This window comes from Triturus cristatus, chromosome 2_2, assembly GCF_964204655.1.
Source record: "Triturus cristatus chromosome 2_2, aTriCri1.1, whole genome shotgun sequence".
Classification (NCBI taxonomy): domain Eukaryota; kingdom Metazoa; phylum Chordata; class Amphibia; order Caudata; family Salamandridae; genus Triturus; species Triturus cristatus.
In genome coordinates this window covers 922,941,202-922,956,910 of record NC_140582.1, presented here as the reverse complement: position 1 = coordinate 922,956,910, position 15,709 = coordinate 922,941,202, and the positions used below count along the sequence as shown (strand labels likewise).

The window sequence follows — 15,709 nt, the reverse complement described above, 5'->3', positions numbered from 1 at the left end:
GCAGTCCAGCAATGTACTGGAGCACAACCCAGTGGTTACTATGGACATTTGGAAGAACACTTGAGCATGGAACAAAGAAAATTTTTGCTGTTTGTCGAGAACGGTCCTTATTTATTTGGATAATGTTTCATCATAGGATGTTTCATGTTCATGTCACAGGTTTTCCATCATTAAATTGCACTGACATGTCAAACATCAAATAACTCCACATCCCTGCCAGTAAAGGAGTCATTCCTCCTAGAGGTTCAGTTGTCCCTAAAACGGTGGTTCCTTCTAAAGCCATCACCAGAGATGTAGAGGGATATTTAGTTGCAGCGGTGTGTCCCTCAAGAATGTTGGTACTTTCCATGATGTACTAGCCATGGGACCAACTATACCCATCATCCCCAGTGTCCACAATACATGGGACATTCTCAGGGATCCTAAAAATATTACAATACAATACGTAATTGAATTAAGTTCTTTCGCTCATCTGAGCTTCACAGAGCCATTTTTGGGAGATTTCTGTTTCACTGTCAATTGCTAAAGTGGCTAAACATTTACCTTTGAGTTTCACAAGGCAGAATAATGTGTTTTCTATCGGGCCCATTATAGCACTGAACTGTGTTGTTTAAAGTTCTGAGCAGGGGTAACCATTAAAATATAGACAGGGAGGTTGTGTCTTTTTGGAAAAAGGTTCACATCATGTTTTCCCTGGTTCTCCAAAAGGCTTCATACTTTCTGAAAAAAGTCTTTTTGGACCGAAGCACGAGTTGAATGTGCATTAAGGCTCCCTAAAACTGTATCACATGTCCAGAGTAAAATGTTCAGCTGCAACAGGTTTCTGGAATTTCTCTGCAGCCCACAGAAAATTGTCAACTCCCCCAGACAAATGGAGTGAAGTGTCGCATAGACAGCAAAACATAACAGTCTCGAAGACACAGATTACAGTTTTACCGAAGTACAGCTAAAACTCCCACTGGGCTAGAATTACCATGAAGAGTAAGGCAATCTATATTGGGCTGGAGTAGTGATGCATGAAAAGGAATAAGGAAATAGAAAGTAATAGGACTCTGCCTTAAAGCAGGCAAACACATTTGGTACAGAACTTGCTTTATAAGTACCTTATAGAGCAAAGAGAGGAGAAGTCAGCTATGAAGACATATTTTAGATCTGCTTGTATTAACACAAGTGAAATCGTTTTTGTACCTATTCAAAGTACTACCAAAGCCTTTGCACTACTGCACAATAACATGTACAGCTATTTTGTGTATTTCAGAGTTATATGTTGCACATTTAATAAGTGTAACCTCGCTTTGAAGTTAACACAGACAAGGGCGAACTGCAGGTTTAGTGAAATCAGCTTTCTACCGGACCCCACTGCATTTTCTTTCAAAAGTCTTCTCATATCTTCCCACAGGAACAGCTAGGCACCTCGCTCGTTGGTATCTATCTTGATTTTAGGTTTAATAATGCGTTCTTTCCTCCACAAACTGTATAGAAGAGGATGTACAAACGTAGAATAAAATGTACTGAATTTAGCATTGTATGCCCCAATGGTCCAGGAGGTGAAGCGCTAGTCATTTGCCTTTGCGTAACACACGTAGAATACTTTTGCTGTTAGCTATATTTTTAGCAATTAAACGTGTTAGACTTCTAGGAGCTTTAGCAAGTGTCTTTCACAGCTACTGATACTTTTGGGGACAGGATATTAAAATGTGAACGGAAGTGTTACAGCAAAGATGTAAACAAATATAATTTTGAGTTCACCAAAGCAACTCACCTGAAAATAAGTGACATCAGGAGTAGTAGTGTTCGTTGCAACTTCTGTAACCACAGACAAGGATTTCAAGTCGTTAGACATGCACAAACTAAGGCAAGAGCCAATAACCTGGAAAGGAACATTTTGTGAGAGTTGGGTATAATTGGAAGGATACATGTGGTAAAAATATTTTCAATACTAATTACAGAGTTGGCCAAGAGATTTAGGTGCTAATTCACACAAAGCAAATCCAATATATTATGCAGGTGTCGATCTGGCAAAGAAGTTCTTTCCAATTACATTCCGTCTTTCACAGGTTCACCCACCCATTGATATGATCTTTGGCCAATCTACCCACCACGCCATCAAGTATAAGCAGAACCTAAATTGTACATCTTTATATATTAATTCATTAAGTCCTTTCTAGGAACATGTTACTAAGTACTTTCTACACCACATGTTAAACTGAGACTGAGCTTTTGGAAGTGATTAATTCAAATTTTAAAGCAGTAACTCTGACCCAACTATCTTTTGACAAAGATGGGAAAATTGGAAAATGGGTATCACTTTGGGGGTTACCAAATATGGTTTCTTTCTCTATCACCCCATATCAACAACTTAAAATTCCACTTACCCAGGCAATATCAAAACACAGTATTCCGGCTTGAGCACTATATCAGTAACACTTTGATCCATAGTCACCTTCATAAGGAAGAAGGCAACAGTCATGCAATAATAAAAGTTACGTACTTGAGTAATGAAACAAATAAAATTAAAAGAACACGTGTATGGGAAAAAAGATCAAAGTAAACTGGGTTTACACAGTGGTGTGTAATGCATACCCATTCACTCCTGCAGACTTGGTTCTCATAACACTGGTTGCCTAATTCATTGCAGGAGGTTCTTTCTTTACTAAGAAGGGCAAAGAAAGATACCACTAAGTCTTTTTCCCTGTTTAGGGCCACCTACTCCACACTCCACATTTGGGCTGAGTGACACAGAACATTCTCTGCGATGTTTTATGAAGTATTGTTTGAACAAAGACGTGCGGGCATAGGAGAGAAGGTTTGGCTGGTGTAGGAAGCTAGCTCAGTATAGGATATTGCAATTGGGGGGGGTGGGAACATGGCGGCGGAAGCTAACGGCCGCAATCAAGCTCCTCTGGCGTGTAATGCCTAGTTTCGCAGGGGGCTATAGCGGCATTTCTGAGATGGTTTTTTGGGAATAGATGAATGCCGTACCCCCCGCTCTACTGTTACCTTAAGTTCGGATGTATTGAGGGTCCTCCGTGGAACTTCTATTAAAGTCTAATGACGTGTAGCGATGAGGGAGCGGTCCTGGAGCCTTCGTGGCTCCGATTCGTGGGCGCGGCAAAGGAGTGGAGGCGGCGGATCCCCGGATTGCAGTTCCGGGTTTTCTTCTGCAGAGTCTACGCACTCCGGTTTATTCCGGGCAGGAGGTGTGGCGGGCCGACGCGAATAGTCGGCTGGGGGAGCAGCTCGGAGAGTTCCATCTGCGTCCTTGTCGGGAAGGGAGGAGGTAAGGCTTCGGACTTCTTTCCCGGGGGCGTGCTGGATCCCTTAGCTGTTTTGCCTACCTCTCCCTTTGACCTGCTCGGCGACCTGCATGGTGGGGAAGTGTCGATCCACAAGGTGAATACAGCGGACGCCGAGGGGGCCTTCCTGCGAGCTCCTTATGAGCCGAGTGGGACTGAGGGTTTGGTTGGGACTGTATTTTTTCAGGAGGGCTATAAGAACTGCATGGAGAAGTGCTAGAGCAGTGTCCCTTACAGTACCCCTCATTGTGCAACTACAAAACAAAAGTTAGAACCTATCATCTGTCGCTGTACCTTGAGCAATAGAGCTCCTAACCTTATTTCGGATCTCCCTAAACCCCCTCAGCTTCCCCCCCCCCCGATTACAGAAGTTGAGGCTACCGCTAGACAGGATAAAGGGAGAGATACCTTAGAGTGCACCCCCCCTGGTAAGGGAAAGGGGAGGAGGAAAGCTAAAGGGGGTCTGTCCTCTACACTTAGAATAACACCATCACTGAAGACCGATTATAAGGTGTTATCTACCACCATCTCCGATAGGTGGCAGAATAAAAAAAAACATTATGGCTTCTACTTCCACTATTACTCCATCTGGCCTCTGTCCACTTATAGAAAACTGTCAATCTTCTATTACCCCCGCTACTTGTGTAATAGGGGAGACGGGTTCATCCTTGGGCCTTCAGGTGGTTGTCCACCCAACAGTGGAGCTATCTAATAGTTTCTCTGTACTAGACAACCATGAAAATATCCCTGGCACTCCCCCAGTGAAGGAGAAAGTGGATGTTTTTCTTTCTACACACGAGACCCAGTTAGCCGGACCAACATCTACATCCTCCCTCCCTTCGACTACGATTCCTCCAGGTTCATTGGCTGATATTTTGTTAAGTCTAAAGGAGGACATCGGGAGAAGGTTTACAACCTCAGAGTCTAATCAAGCTACTATACAAGCCACTTGTGAGTCATTGGCACAGAAAATCGAAGACGTTTCGCAGAGAACGGACGCCCTCGAGTTAGAGATCCCCAAGATTAAGAATACTCTACACTCCGCCTCATTCTTGATTGACAAGTTGGTAAAATAGAATAGGGAACTTAAGGATGACATGGAGCGTTTGGAAAACCACCCAAGAAAAAATAACGTGAAAGTATTAAATGTCCCTGAAGAAATGGAGGGGAACGATATGAAAAATTTTGTGATCTCCCTTTTAAAGGCAACCATCCTAAAAGATCTACCGGAAATAGACTTGGCCTCTGATATCCAAAGGATTCATCGTGATCCACATAGGAAGAACCCAGAAAAGCTGCGGCCAAGGAAAATGTTGGTGAATTTTCTTACTTATGCCATTAAGGAATTTTTTTTATCCTTGGCCTTGAAAGCCGGGCAGGTTAAGAGCAATTCCTTTTCCAGGCCACTTTCGTTTTCCATCCGGTCTGACGTCTCCCATACCACGGCAACAAAACAATGGGAGCTGGGCAAAAGAATGGCTATTCTAAATTCATTGGGGGCTAAGGCTCAGTTGAGGTTCCCTGCATCCCTTCGGATCATGTGGAATAACCACATGCATAATCTACACCAAATAGAGGATGTTGATGTCCTAATAGACAAAATAAGCGGAAATGGAGCAGATCCAAAATAGAGGGGTATAGGCATCTATCTAAAAAAAACCCCCAAAAAACCCCCATTTTTTTATTTTCTAGTAAACGTATAGATAAGAGCCGCTGGTCCCCGGGTGCAATTGGGCCCTTCCCTATGGTGAAGTTTTGTTCTGGTCACGTCCAAGGGTCCTCGTCCATAGGGCTCATGCCCAGAGAAGAAGGGAGGGTTCCCCAGGGTGGAGAGGGATTCTTGGGGTCACCTGGGGGGGAGGGAAGGTGAGGAGGGGAAGAGGGGGAACACAGGTGGGGTTGCAGTGGGAGAAAAATATAAAAATTGTTCTCATTCTCAATTGCGTCTTAAGATGTAAGGCATTCCCACAGTGTATGATTAAGATCTGGGTAGTTGAAAGGGTCCGCAAACCATAATGACTACCAAGATCAGATTTGTCTCGTGGAACATCAATGGGCTCCGATGTCCACGTAGACAAAGGTTAGTGATGAAATTTCTTGAACAATCCACAGCTCAGATCTTCCTCCTACAAGAGACCCACCCGAGTAGTTTGGAGTGTAAGGCTGCCTTTGGGAAGTATAGATGGGTTGAGCATTATTGCTCCTCTGAGCAGACATCCCATAGTAAGGGGATCGCGATATTAATTAGATCAGGTATTGGAGGTATTATTAAATCAGTATCAACTGATCAATCAGGAAGATGGATAACAGCGCAGTTGGTCATTGGGGGGGCCGATCTAACTGTAGTTTCATATTATGGTCCTAATATTGATGATCCAGCTTATCTATACAGAGTACAGACCAAATTAACAGAAGTCACCACCCCAGTAATAATTGGAGGTGATTTTAATGTTCTTCTCAATCCTCTCCAGGATAGGTCTAACTATAGTCAATATGTTGCTGCCCCTCGTTCCCGTCGGGCTATGATCAATATGATCCACACGCTCTGTCTAGTAGATGCTTGGAAGGCAAAAAGAGGTATAGAACAAGGTTTTACCTTTTTTAGTAAAAAACATGGTCACTCTTCCAGAATCGACTACATTTTCATAGATAGGTTGAGCTTGGAGAATTTAGTTGATATCACTGTCCTTCCAAGTATCCTTTCTGACCATGCGCCAATCTCTTTTTCATACTCAGGGAATAGGTCAAGTTCTAACCTCAGGTGGACACTGAAAAGGGCAATGTTGTCTAACTCTGAAATCATCGACGGCCTAAAAATCTCAACAACAGATTACTTCTCTGATAACATTGGTTCAACATCTCTAGACTATGTCTGGGATGCATTTAAGGCTCACCTGCGTGGACAGGTTCATAGCCTGATATGTTCCAAGAATAGGGAAGAGGCTTTAGAATTTCAGACTCTGTAAAGAGAGATTTTCAAGCTTAAAGGAGACAGATTGAATTGTCACCCTGACAATCTGACACAGGTCCTCAGTGATCTAAAACATTTACGTCTGGATTATAGGAGGAAGCTGGATAACAAAATAAGAACACAGTGGTTAGCTCATAATATGGAAAATTATGAGTATGGTGAAAAAGCGTGTGCTCTCTTGGCATGGAAAGTAAGGGCTGATCGGACCAAGAATAACATCAACAGGCTGATCATTGATGAGACTGGAGTGACCTCCTGTAAACAGGAGGGCATGCAAAGGTGCCTTCTCTCCATGTTCTCCGAGTTGTATAAAGAGGAGACAATTTCTAGCCCTGGGAATATTCAAGAGTGGCTCCGAAACAGGACATTATCAGTATTAACAGAGGAGGGCCGAATTATTTTAGATGCCCCAATATCGGAAGATGAAATTAAACTATACATAAAAAAAGATCAAGAATAATAAGGCTGCGGGGACGGATGCTCTTCCTGGGGAAATTTATAAGGCACCAGGATGAGGTAATCCCCAGAATGCGTGAATTATTTAACTACATCTATAGTCTTGACGGTAGGATTCCTAAATCTTGGAAGGAGGCCACAATTGTCCTTATCTTAAAGCCTGGGAAGGATCCCCTCAAAGCGGATTCTTATAGGCCAATCTCCCTGCTTAATGCCGATTATAAGATCTTCATGAGCATTCTAGCGGGGATATTGGTCAAGATAATTCCGCAGTTGATACATGTAGATCAAAAGGGCTTAATTCCAGGAAGGTATATCCAGGAACAAACGTTACAGATAATAGGTAGCATCGATCTGGCAACAGCACGGTCGGAGCCCTTGGCTGTGGCCGCATTCGACGCAGCCAAGGTGTTCGATCGTGTCAATTGGGTTTTCCTTTGGGAAACCCTAAGAATGATGGGATTTGGTTCAACACTTATTCAGACGCTTACTAGATGCTATGAGGGTGCCTCTGCAGTTATACTTTTGAATGGCTCATTGACACCTACTTCTAACATCACAAGAGGAACAAGGCAGGGATGTCCCATTTCGCCCTTATTGTTTGACATATGTATCGAATCCCTCGCTCAAGCTTTGAGATTGGATCATCAAGTTACTCCTTTCCAAGTTCTAGACTACAGCTGTAAGTTAGCCCTATATGCGGATGATTTGCTGGTATATACCAACAATCCAGCCGATGTATTTTTCAAGGGTGGAGGCTATTCTAGAAGAATTTGGTCTGTATTCTGGATATCTTGTCAACCCCTCTAAGACAGAGGTAATGTCCTGGGGTGTAGACAATTGGGCTGGAAGGAGTAGTAAGGAATTTAGGGATAACCATAGTTCAAGACCCAGTTGATATTCCTCTGATAAATCTGAGGAAAGTAGCCAAGGAAATCGACCACCTCTTTTCTAGATGGCAGAATCTACCTCAGACTATTTATGGCCGGGTAAACCTTGTCAAGATGGTTATCTTGCCAAAATTGACCAACTTGTTCAGTACTATTCCCCTCGACTTCTCCAATAAACTTCTGGGTAAGATACAAGGTAAAATTGGAAGTTTTGTTTGGTCCAATAAAAATGCCAGGCTATCCTGGAAGAAGTTGAGACGAAGGCTCCTTAAGGGCGGTCTGGCTCTCCCTGATGTGCTTTGGTACTCTGTCTCCTTTCAGTTTAAAAATATACGTTCCTTGCTCACTAGTACGGTCGAAACCAACTGGGGGAAGATTCTGAGCGTGATGGCCAGCTTAGAGGGGGGGGGGGGCTGGATTCCTCTAGATGTTTGCGGCACCAAGGTTCGTCTAAAATGTTTAAGAACAGCACTAAATATATGGTATAGAGTAAGAGTGAGATGGGGGATCGGTTATTATTCTGATTTTGCCCCCATCTGGGATTCTCCTAGGTTACCGTTATGCCTGCAAGACAGTCTCGCATCACCTATTAAAAAGGCAGGAATTACGATTTGGTCTGACCTTATATCATCTGACGGAGTTCTTCCCTGGGAGATTTTAAGATAAAAAATAGGCAGTTCCTTCTATAAATTCAAATATCTGCAATTGTGCTCTTAGTTCACAGCCGAGAAGGAACTCATAAGTGGTAACTGGGAAATCAAACACCGTCTGCAAAATACAAAGCCAATAAAAAAAAGGAGGTCGGACATTGGTTCAAGAGTTTGCTTGACGCTGATGATGTAGATATACCCCCCATCTCACTTTATTTGCAACTCATCCGTTTTGGGCGATATAGCTATTAACCTGTATGCCTTATCCCTTCAAACTTTATATAGGTATGTTAAGCCAGCCTCTCTTAAAAAAAACCACATTTTTTTGTTATCAATAGACTTTACTATACCCCCAAGTAAATAGCGAGATTTGCCCCTTGCTCCTCCGCGAAGTGTCCAAGAAGTGAGTTTGCTGAGGCGGACGATATACATATATTCTTTGAATGTGCCTCTTTAAGAGGATTTTGGAATAACGTGGAGAGTGCTCTAGAAGTTATCTTTAGAAGTAAGCTTAAATTGAACCTAGCATTAGTCTTTTTTGGTGTGGATAATGAACTTACAAATTCGCTTTCTAGTGTACAAAAGGGTTTACTCTTTTGCCTGATTATAATTGCTCGGAGGGAGATCTGCAAACTCTGGAAAGACTCTAGGCCCCCGTTGTACGAGAACTGGCTGGCTGCAGCATTCGGTATGGCTCGTTTAGACCAGAGACATTTGAATAATAACAACCAAAATATCTGGTCACTTTTTTATCTTGGGGTATTGAAATGAGGTTGGTCTAACGTTTTCTTGGTCCAATGATTACACCAAGCTTCGTACAAAGAAGCTGGCCTGGTTTGGCCTAGAGCCAATGCAGTAACAGAAGCCCGGGGTGCCTAGGTCGGAATGGGCTTTTCGTTGGTATTGCAGACGAGGACAAAAAAAAAGAAAAAAAAAAAAAAGTATAGGAGATTGCCACTAGGTGTTAATACTGTGCACAGAGTGCAGGGGTTCCCCAAATGTGTACTGGGCTCAATGTAAAACCCAAAGGGCTCTATTAGAGGGTGAGCAGCCTTAGGCTGCATAACAGTAATTAATAATGGACACACGACTCAAGAAGGAGATCAAGACAATTTTACCTATAAATATACTTGGTTTGTATTTTATTTTAAGTCTAAGGTCTTTGTAATAAGGTAAGTACTTTTTTAATTTTTTGTCAGGACCAGAGGCTCAGATTATGCTGAACTCTTTCCATTTATTCCGCTCAGCAGCCTTAAGAATAAAATATTTGAAAAAAAGACTACAAATCCCATGAGTCTTTGCAAGTATTAAACAAATACCCATAGAGAGAGTCCCATATAAGCAACATCAAGGAATAGCGCTTCCTCTTTCTTCGCTGCTCAGCAGCCAACTAAGTGCTCTCCTTAATGCTGCTTCATTGGGCCTGAGGGCTGTAGTGCTGTGTGGTTATTATTATTGTTACTGTCTCCTTTGGGTAGATTGGATAATTGTTAATTCCCGACGGCGTTTACTATTGTGGCTGGGTCATTTCCTCCCATTTAAGTACCAGGTCTTCTCTCCAGCCGCTCTATCTGCGCAGGCTCCTTCAGTCTCGCCCGAGTCTCCTGTGTCACTGGAGGCTCAGGGAGGGGTTTCCCCAGCGCCACAGTGTGTGGCCAGGATCCCAGATCTCCCTGCAGCAGGATGCAGACTCAGGACGGCTTTTCCTGCGTGTCTTCCGGCTTGGGACCCGCGGCGCCCCAGTGACCCAGTAGGAGGCGTGAAGCATGCACTCGCCTTAGGCACGCCCCCCCCCCCCTTCACAGCATTCTTGGCATTCCACGATCCTCAGCGTGGACAGATTTCCCTTCCGATGACGAACAGTCCGTCATTGAGCTGAGCGCGCCGAGACAGCAAGTCATTCCCGTATCGCTTCCAGCAATATGGTTTTTCTTGATTGTATACGTGGTACAGTGAAGAGGCTCGACCGCAGAGCTTCTCCCTTACACGGCCAGTGTATCTAGAGACCAGTTAATCTATAATCCAACAAGCCATGGCTAAGGCAAATCGTCTTTTTCGGTTTCCTTACACAATACTGCATTGCTCCATCAGCACACTTGCCGATTGGTTTACTGGTTGCCTGACCTCTAGATTTTTCACCTGATCAACCATGGGAGGGGAGTTTGAGGCATTTGGGAGTCGGTGGAGGAGAAGCATTCATTGCTACCCATCTATGAAGAACTAGTGGATGCCATAGATGCATCTTTGGAGAGGACGGTATCTTCAGTCCTTGAACCCCTGAGCCAACGGATAATTGAGTTGACGGTGAGGCGCAGTGTGGCATCCATAACTGGGGCAGGTTAAAGGCTAGAACCTCCCACGGCCGCTGCGTGGAACTCCAAGGGCAAGGAAAAAGCCAAGCCCAATCCCACACCTGAAGCGACCGCTCAGGCATCCGATGCCTTTGAGAGACAGCGCCAACCCTTTTTTAAAAAGGCGACAGGATAAAATGGTTCAGGCCCATTCTAGTTGGGTATTACCCCCGAGGACAATCCCTACCCTCAACAAGGGGTGGATGACAATACAGGGGATGACAAAGAGGATCCTGATGAGGATTCGGGTGATGAACCAGGACCAAGCAGACCATGGCGACCAGAAGGGTGCACCAAAAAACCCAGGCTGGATAGTACTAGCGGCCACGACTTCTCGGGGATAACGGGCACGCTCAACCAAGAGGATATTTAGCATCCCCACTCCGCAGACTGGGTTCCCGTGGCAAAGGTAGCGCAATACATTACCAGCCGCACTCGGAAACCCATGGACCAAGAGGTCCGGGCCGCTTTAGGGCGGAATGCCCAGACCCTCCCTGGCCAATAAGGTGGCGAGCATACAGGACATCGATCCACGAATGGCCCCCTTCATAACTAAATTTACTAAGGACCCCAAACAACGGTTGGACCGTTCCAGCCGGGCCTGCCAGGATAAGGTCCTGGATGTACTGGGTCCATTGACGAAGATATTAGATATGGCAGAGGATGTTAGGGTATCAGGCCAGATCATTGACCCCGCAATTATCTCGGGGTAGGCTCAAAGGGCCCTGTGCTTTCTAGGTAATGCGTATTGCGCATTATCAATGGAGCATCAGTGCTCTCTCCTGATCAAAATAGAGCCCAGGCTTGGTGAACTATCCACCCCCAAAGCAGGCTCAGTGGCCAATGCAGGGGCCGGAAGAGGTAGGGGCAGCTCTTCAGGTTCAGGTTCCGCTCCAACCCCCAAAGGAAAACAAACACTCAAGGCAGTGGCAGGACCATAAAAAATGTGGAAGATTGTACCCTTCCAGAGGTCACAACAGAGAAAGTGGCGGCAAAGGCAACTTCCGCGGAGCCAGCAAATGCACTAGGTGAAACCACAGGTAAGAAATATCCCTTTTTCCCTACCAGGGGCAGATTACAATGGTTTGCCCAACAATGGACCTTCATTATGGGAGATGCATGGGGACTACAGACCGTGAAGAGATTTCAGATCGAGAGATCTGGACGTAGTTACAAGCCCTGGTTTGGGGGGGCGTAATTAAGTTTTCTAAACGCATTCAAGTGGTTAAGACTTTCAACAATGCTGTGCAAACCTAGGACCATAGAATATGGAATCTTAACAGAGTTGTCCTGTTTAAGGTTTTGCCTGGTGACAGTAAGACTCCTTTGTCTGCAAATGAAAACTTTGAAGCACGAAGATCCAGCAGGGCTGTGAGGAAGCCAAAGTACTAGGGGGATTTTATCTAATCTTTGCTGGAGTGCATTACTGTAATCTTCACTTGTGCAATTGCTGTTCTATGCACTATTGTTTTATCACTTAAGGTTCATATAGTCTCAGTTTTGTTCTGGTGAATTGTTTGAGGAGGGACATGTGTGGTAATCACATTTGTTCTGTTTGGCACAGGTGTGAGCATGGGTACTATGATGTCACCGGCTGCAGGATGTCCGGGTGACGAAATGTGGCTCAAGACTCTGGGGGAAGGAAAGTGACAGTTAAAGGAAGAGAGGTCAATGGATTGATAGGATCTTCTATCATCAATAAAGAACTTAAACTCTGGCAGTTCTCTGCGTCTTCTTCTACCAACCTCTTGCCATGTGATGACTGAACTTGAACTTCTTTTGGACAAAACGGAAATATGCTGTTCCTCTAGAGTCAGAAATTCAGGATATACAGAGTCAAGGAAGACAGAATCCAACAATACGTGCTTAAAGAGTTAGCATTGATAATTCATATGTTGGATTTTAATGCCCTCACACACCCTTTTACAGGGGTCATGCTTCATCATTTGGGCTGCTCCTCGTTGGGTCGGCAGTGCAATACCAACGGGCACCCTAAATAGGGGCACTTTGTCGGAGATCTTCTATCCAACAGCCGTGCGGTGAAGTGCGGGTGTGCGGCCAGAACTTGAACTTCCACACCATGGTTTCAAAAAATGTCCTGGATGAGGTTGCAGAGCATTTTTAATATTCGTATGTGTGAAACCTTCCCTTAGATTGTGCCACAAATGGCTGAAGTCTCAATTCAATTCAAGCGTGCACATTTCAATATGAATACTGAGGAGAGAGAAGACATGAGTAGTTTAATTTTCTTTTAACAAAAATTAATTGAAAATAGCATACCTCTGTTATAGTGGCAATCTTGTACATTCCATAGGCATAGATCTCTATGGCTCCAGAGTTTCCACCAAGAACAAGGACATTAAGCCTAAAAAGAAAATACATTGTACCAATAAAATAAATGTAGGCTCAGACAAAGTGTCACAGCAATTGCTACAACTTTAGGATGTTTTTTAAAACGACCTTATGATAGAGGTCATCCACACCAGGATTGTTTAGCTTCATATGGAGTGCAAAATATTTGTTGAAAGAGCACCATTTTCAACATTTAAAAAAAATCTCCTGCTAGAGCAAGCTATTTTTCTTTTTTTTTTTTTTTAAATCAAGGCTCTGCAGAAACTAAGAAGCTCATTATGATGGCGGGAGGGTCGATCTTCCCGCCATCACAACGTGATTCACCCACCGCCAAATTAGGATGGCAGTGGGAATCACATTGGTTCTGCGGCGGACGGAAAGTCCATCTGCCATGGTCCCGCAAGGCGGTCCTTTTTTGCCCGCCTTGCAGACCCCGGAACCAGTGCATCATTGCGGCGGTGCCGTGCAGGCACCGCCGTAGTGATTAGGATGAGCCCTGCCGCCTGTCGTTTTGTGGTGGATATCCCCCCGCAAAAAGACAGGCGGAGACTGGCTTTGGAGATCCGTTACCACTTTTTCTTAAGTCAATGGTGATGCTGTTTTGAGGACTTGTCTGTCATTGACCTCTTTTGGGAATGATTCAGACTTCTCTTCTTTTAGGATAGCTGGAGGCAGTTGATACAACAGCTGTGCAAGTGTCTTAATGTCATCGTCCAATGGTAGAATGTGCAAATACTCTATAGCGCAGTTGGAAGAAATCAGGTGATTAGATGTGTTGTGTGAAAGCCCTACCCAAGCAACAATCCTCATCCGGGTGAACCACAAAAGTTACTAAATTAACCTGTGTTTAACTCACTTGTAGCTTGGCACAAAGCAGTCCGGCTTAACTTCGAGGCAAAGTGTAATGTATTTATGCAGCACACAAACAGTAATAAAGTGAAAACACATCACAAGAAAAATCAGTAATCAATTTAAAACAGAGTATATTTTAATAAAGAAAATGATACCAGAACGACAAAAATTCAATCAGCAGAACTGGAGATATGCAATTTTAAAGTCTTTAAAGTAGATCTAACACCTTAAAGCACAAAGCACAACTAGCGATCATTTGGTCATGCTAGATTGGGGGAAGTCACTAGTTCAGGCCGACTGCAACGGAGTAGGGGTTGAATACAGGAACCAGGATACTCCAGCTTAAAATGTTATCGTCTCAAAGTCTGGCAAAAGTGTTCCAATGACCGCGGAGGAGATAACCAAGAAAATCATCATGGGTGGTCATGCTGTAGAGTGAAGAGCAGGCCTGGCATCACAGATGGTTGTTGCTGTAGCTCGAAGATCCGGTCAGGAGTCGCTTAAGCTTCACGTTGGTGGTCACCCAGGCTGTAGTGCAAAGTGTAGACCTCACATTGCTAGTAGTCACCGAGTGTCGCTGTACAGCAAAGAGTCACATTCACCGGATCCAGAGGCAGTCTTGACGCGAATGGGCCAGTTTGCAGTCGTGGAGAGCCCAAAACTAGATTCCTTCTAGTCCTGAAGAGGAGTGCACTCTGATGGCAACCAAGGGTCCAGGTGGAGCCACCGCTTGGGGATCAGGGACTCACTCTAACAGAGGCCGGCAGGCTCGGATAGGTCCAGTTGCAGCAGGTCAGTTGGACAGTTGCAGGGAGGATTCTGGAGCTTGTTGTGCCCCTGTACCTCAGAACAATTGAAACTTGGGTTATCATGGGTAAAAGAGCACAGCTCCAGTCTTCCTTCTCAAAGAGCAGGGCAGGCCTCAAGCAGCAGGGCAGTCATCTGGGGAACAAGGCAGGCCTCAATCAGCACGGTAGTCCTCAGGGGAACAAGGCAGTCCTCCTTCTGTAGTGTCCACAGGTCCAGGAGTGTACTGAAGATCCAATACTTATACATAATGCCAGCCTTTTAAGTGAGGGATTCCCTATACTACCCCCACATCTGGTTCTGGAAAGAGATGTCCTTCCTTTGTCAAGGCTCCATGATGTTTAAAGTGCCGAAAGACTAGTGTCAGGTTCATTTGTGTGTGCAGGAGGCAAGGCCTTTCGAATATAAGTGAGGCTGGGAACAGCTCCACCCCAAACCATTCAGGTAGGATGGCCCATCCTGGAAACACCTAGTCCCCTTTTGTCTCACTGTCTGGAAGGAATACACAAAGCCCAACAGCAGAGCCATTCACAGTGATGTGACCCAGGACAGTGGTAGAAGGCACGAATGGTTAGGACAGAAAAATCACAAACGGGCAGCTAGGACAGAGTTGCCAAAAGGGACAGTCATGGGGGAAATCCAAATATTTTGGAGTAGATGCCTCATCCACTTAATAGTGGCATCCTTCATCATCGGCGCCTATCCAAACCCTGGTATAATAGCACACCAGGGTGGACTCAACCCAAAAAAGGATGGGAGTTCTTAAATTCTAACTGGATATGTGGCAGGGATCCAGGAGGTAAGAGACACAAATGTCTCAGGGTAAACCCACGAACATTTCCTTTAATAAGTGGGTACCTTAGACATAACTAAAAACAAAGATTTGGTCTTGTAATGGAGTTACAATGTCTCAAAAAAACCCTAGTTATGCCAACATGTTTCGGACCACCTTAAAAGCCCAATTTGGTCTAGGACTTCCACGTTAAGAATATGAAGGTGGGCTCTAACATGCATTGACGAATGGCCTATTAACAGGAGGATATTGTAGTTTTTACTGTCAAAGTAAGTGGAGATTGTTTTGTGA

At 44.5% G+C, this 15,709-nt stretch overlaps 1 protein-coding gene across 1 annotated transcript in view; it reads right to left on the bottom strand.

The window, feature by feature from the left end:
* ANAPC4 (anaphase promoting complex subunit 4) overlaps nt 1–15,709 on the bottom strand; it is a 259,145-nt gene that overhangs the window by 196,159 nt on the left and 47,277 nt on the right. Inside the window, exons 7-8 of the mRNA XM_085642313.1 lie at nt 12,895–12,979; nt 1,763–1,870 (exon numbers count right to left, since the gene is read on the bottom strand). Coding sequence (XP_085498439.1) covers nt 1,763–1,870; nt 12,895–12,979 — 193 coding nt within the window. The remainder of the gene's footprint in view (nt 1–1,762; nt 1,871–12,894; nt 12,980–15,709) is intronic.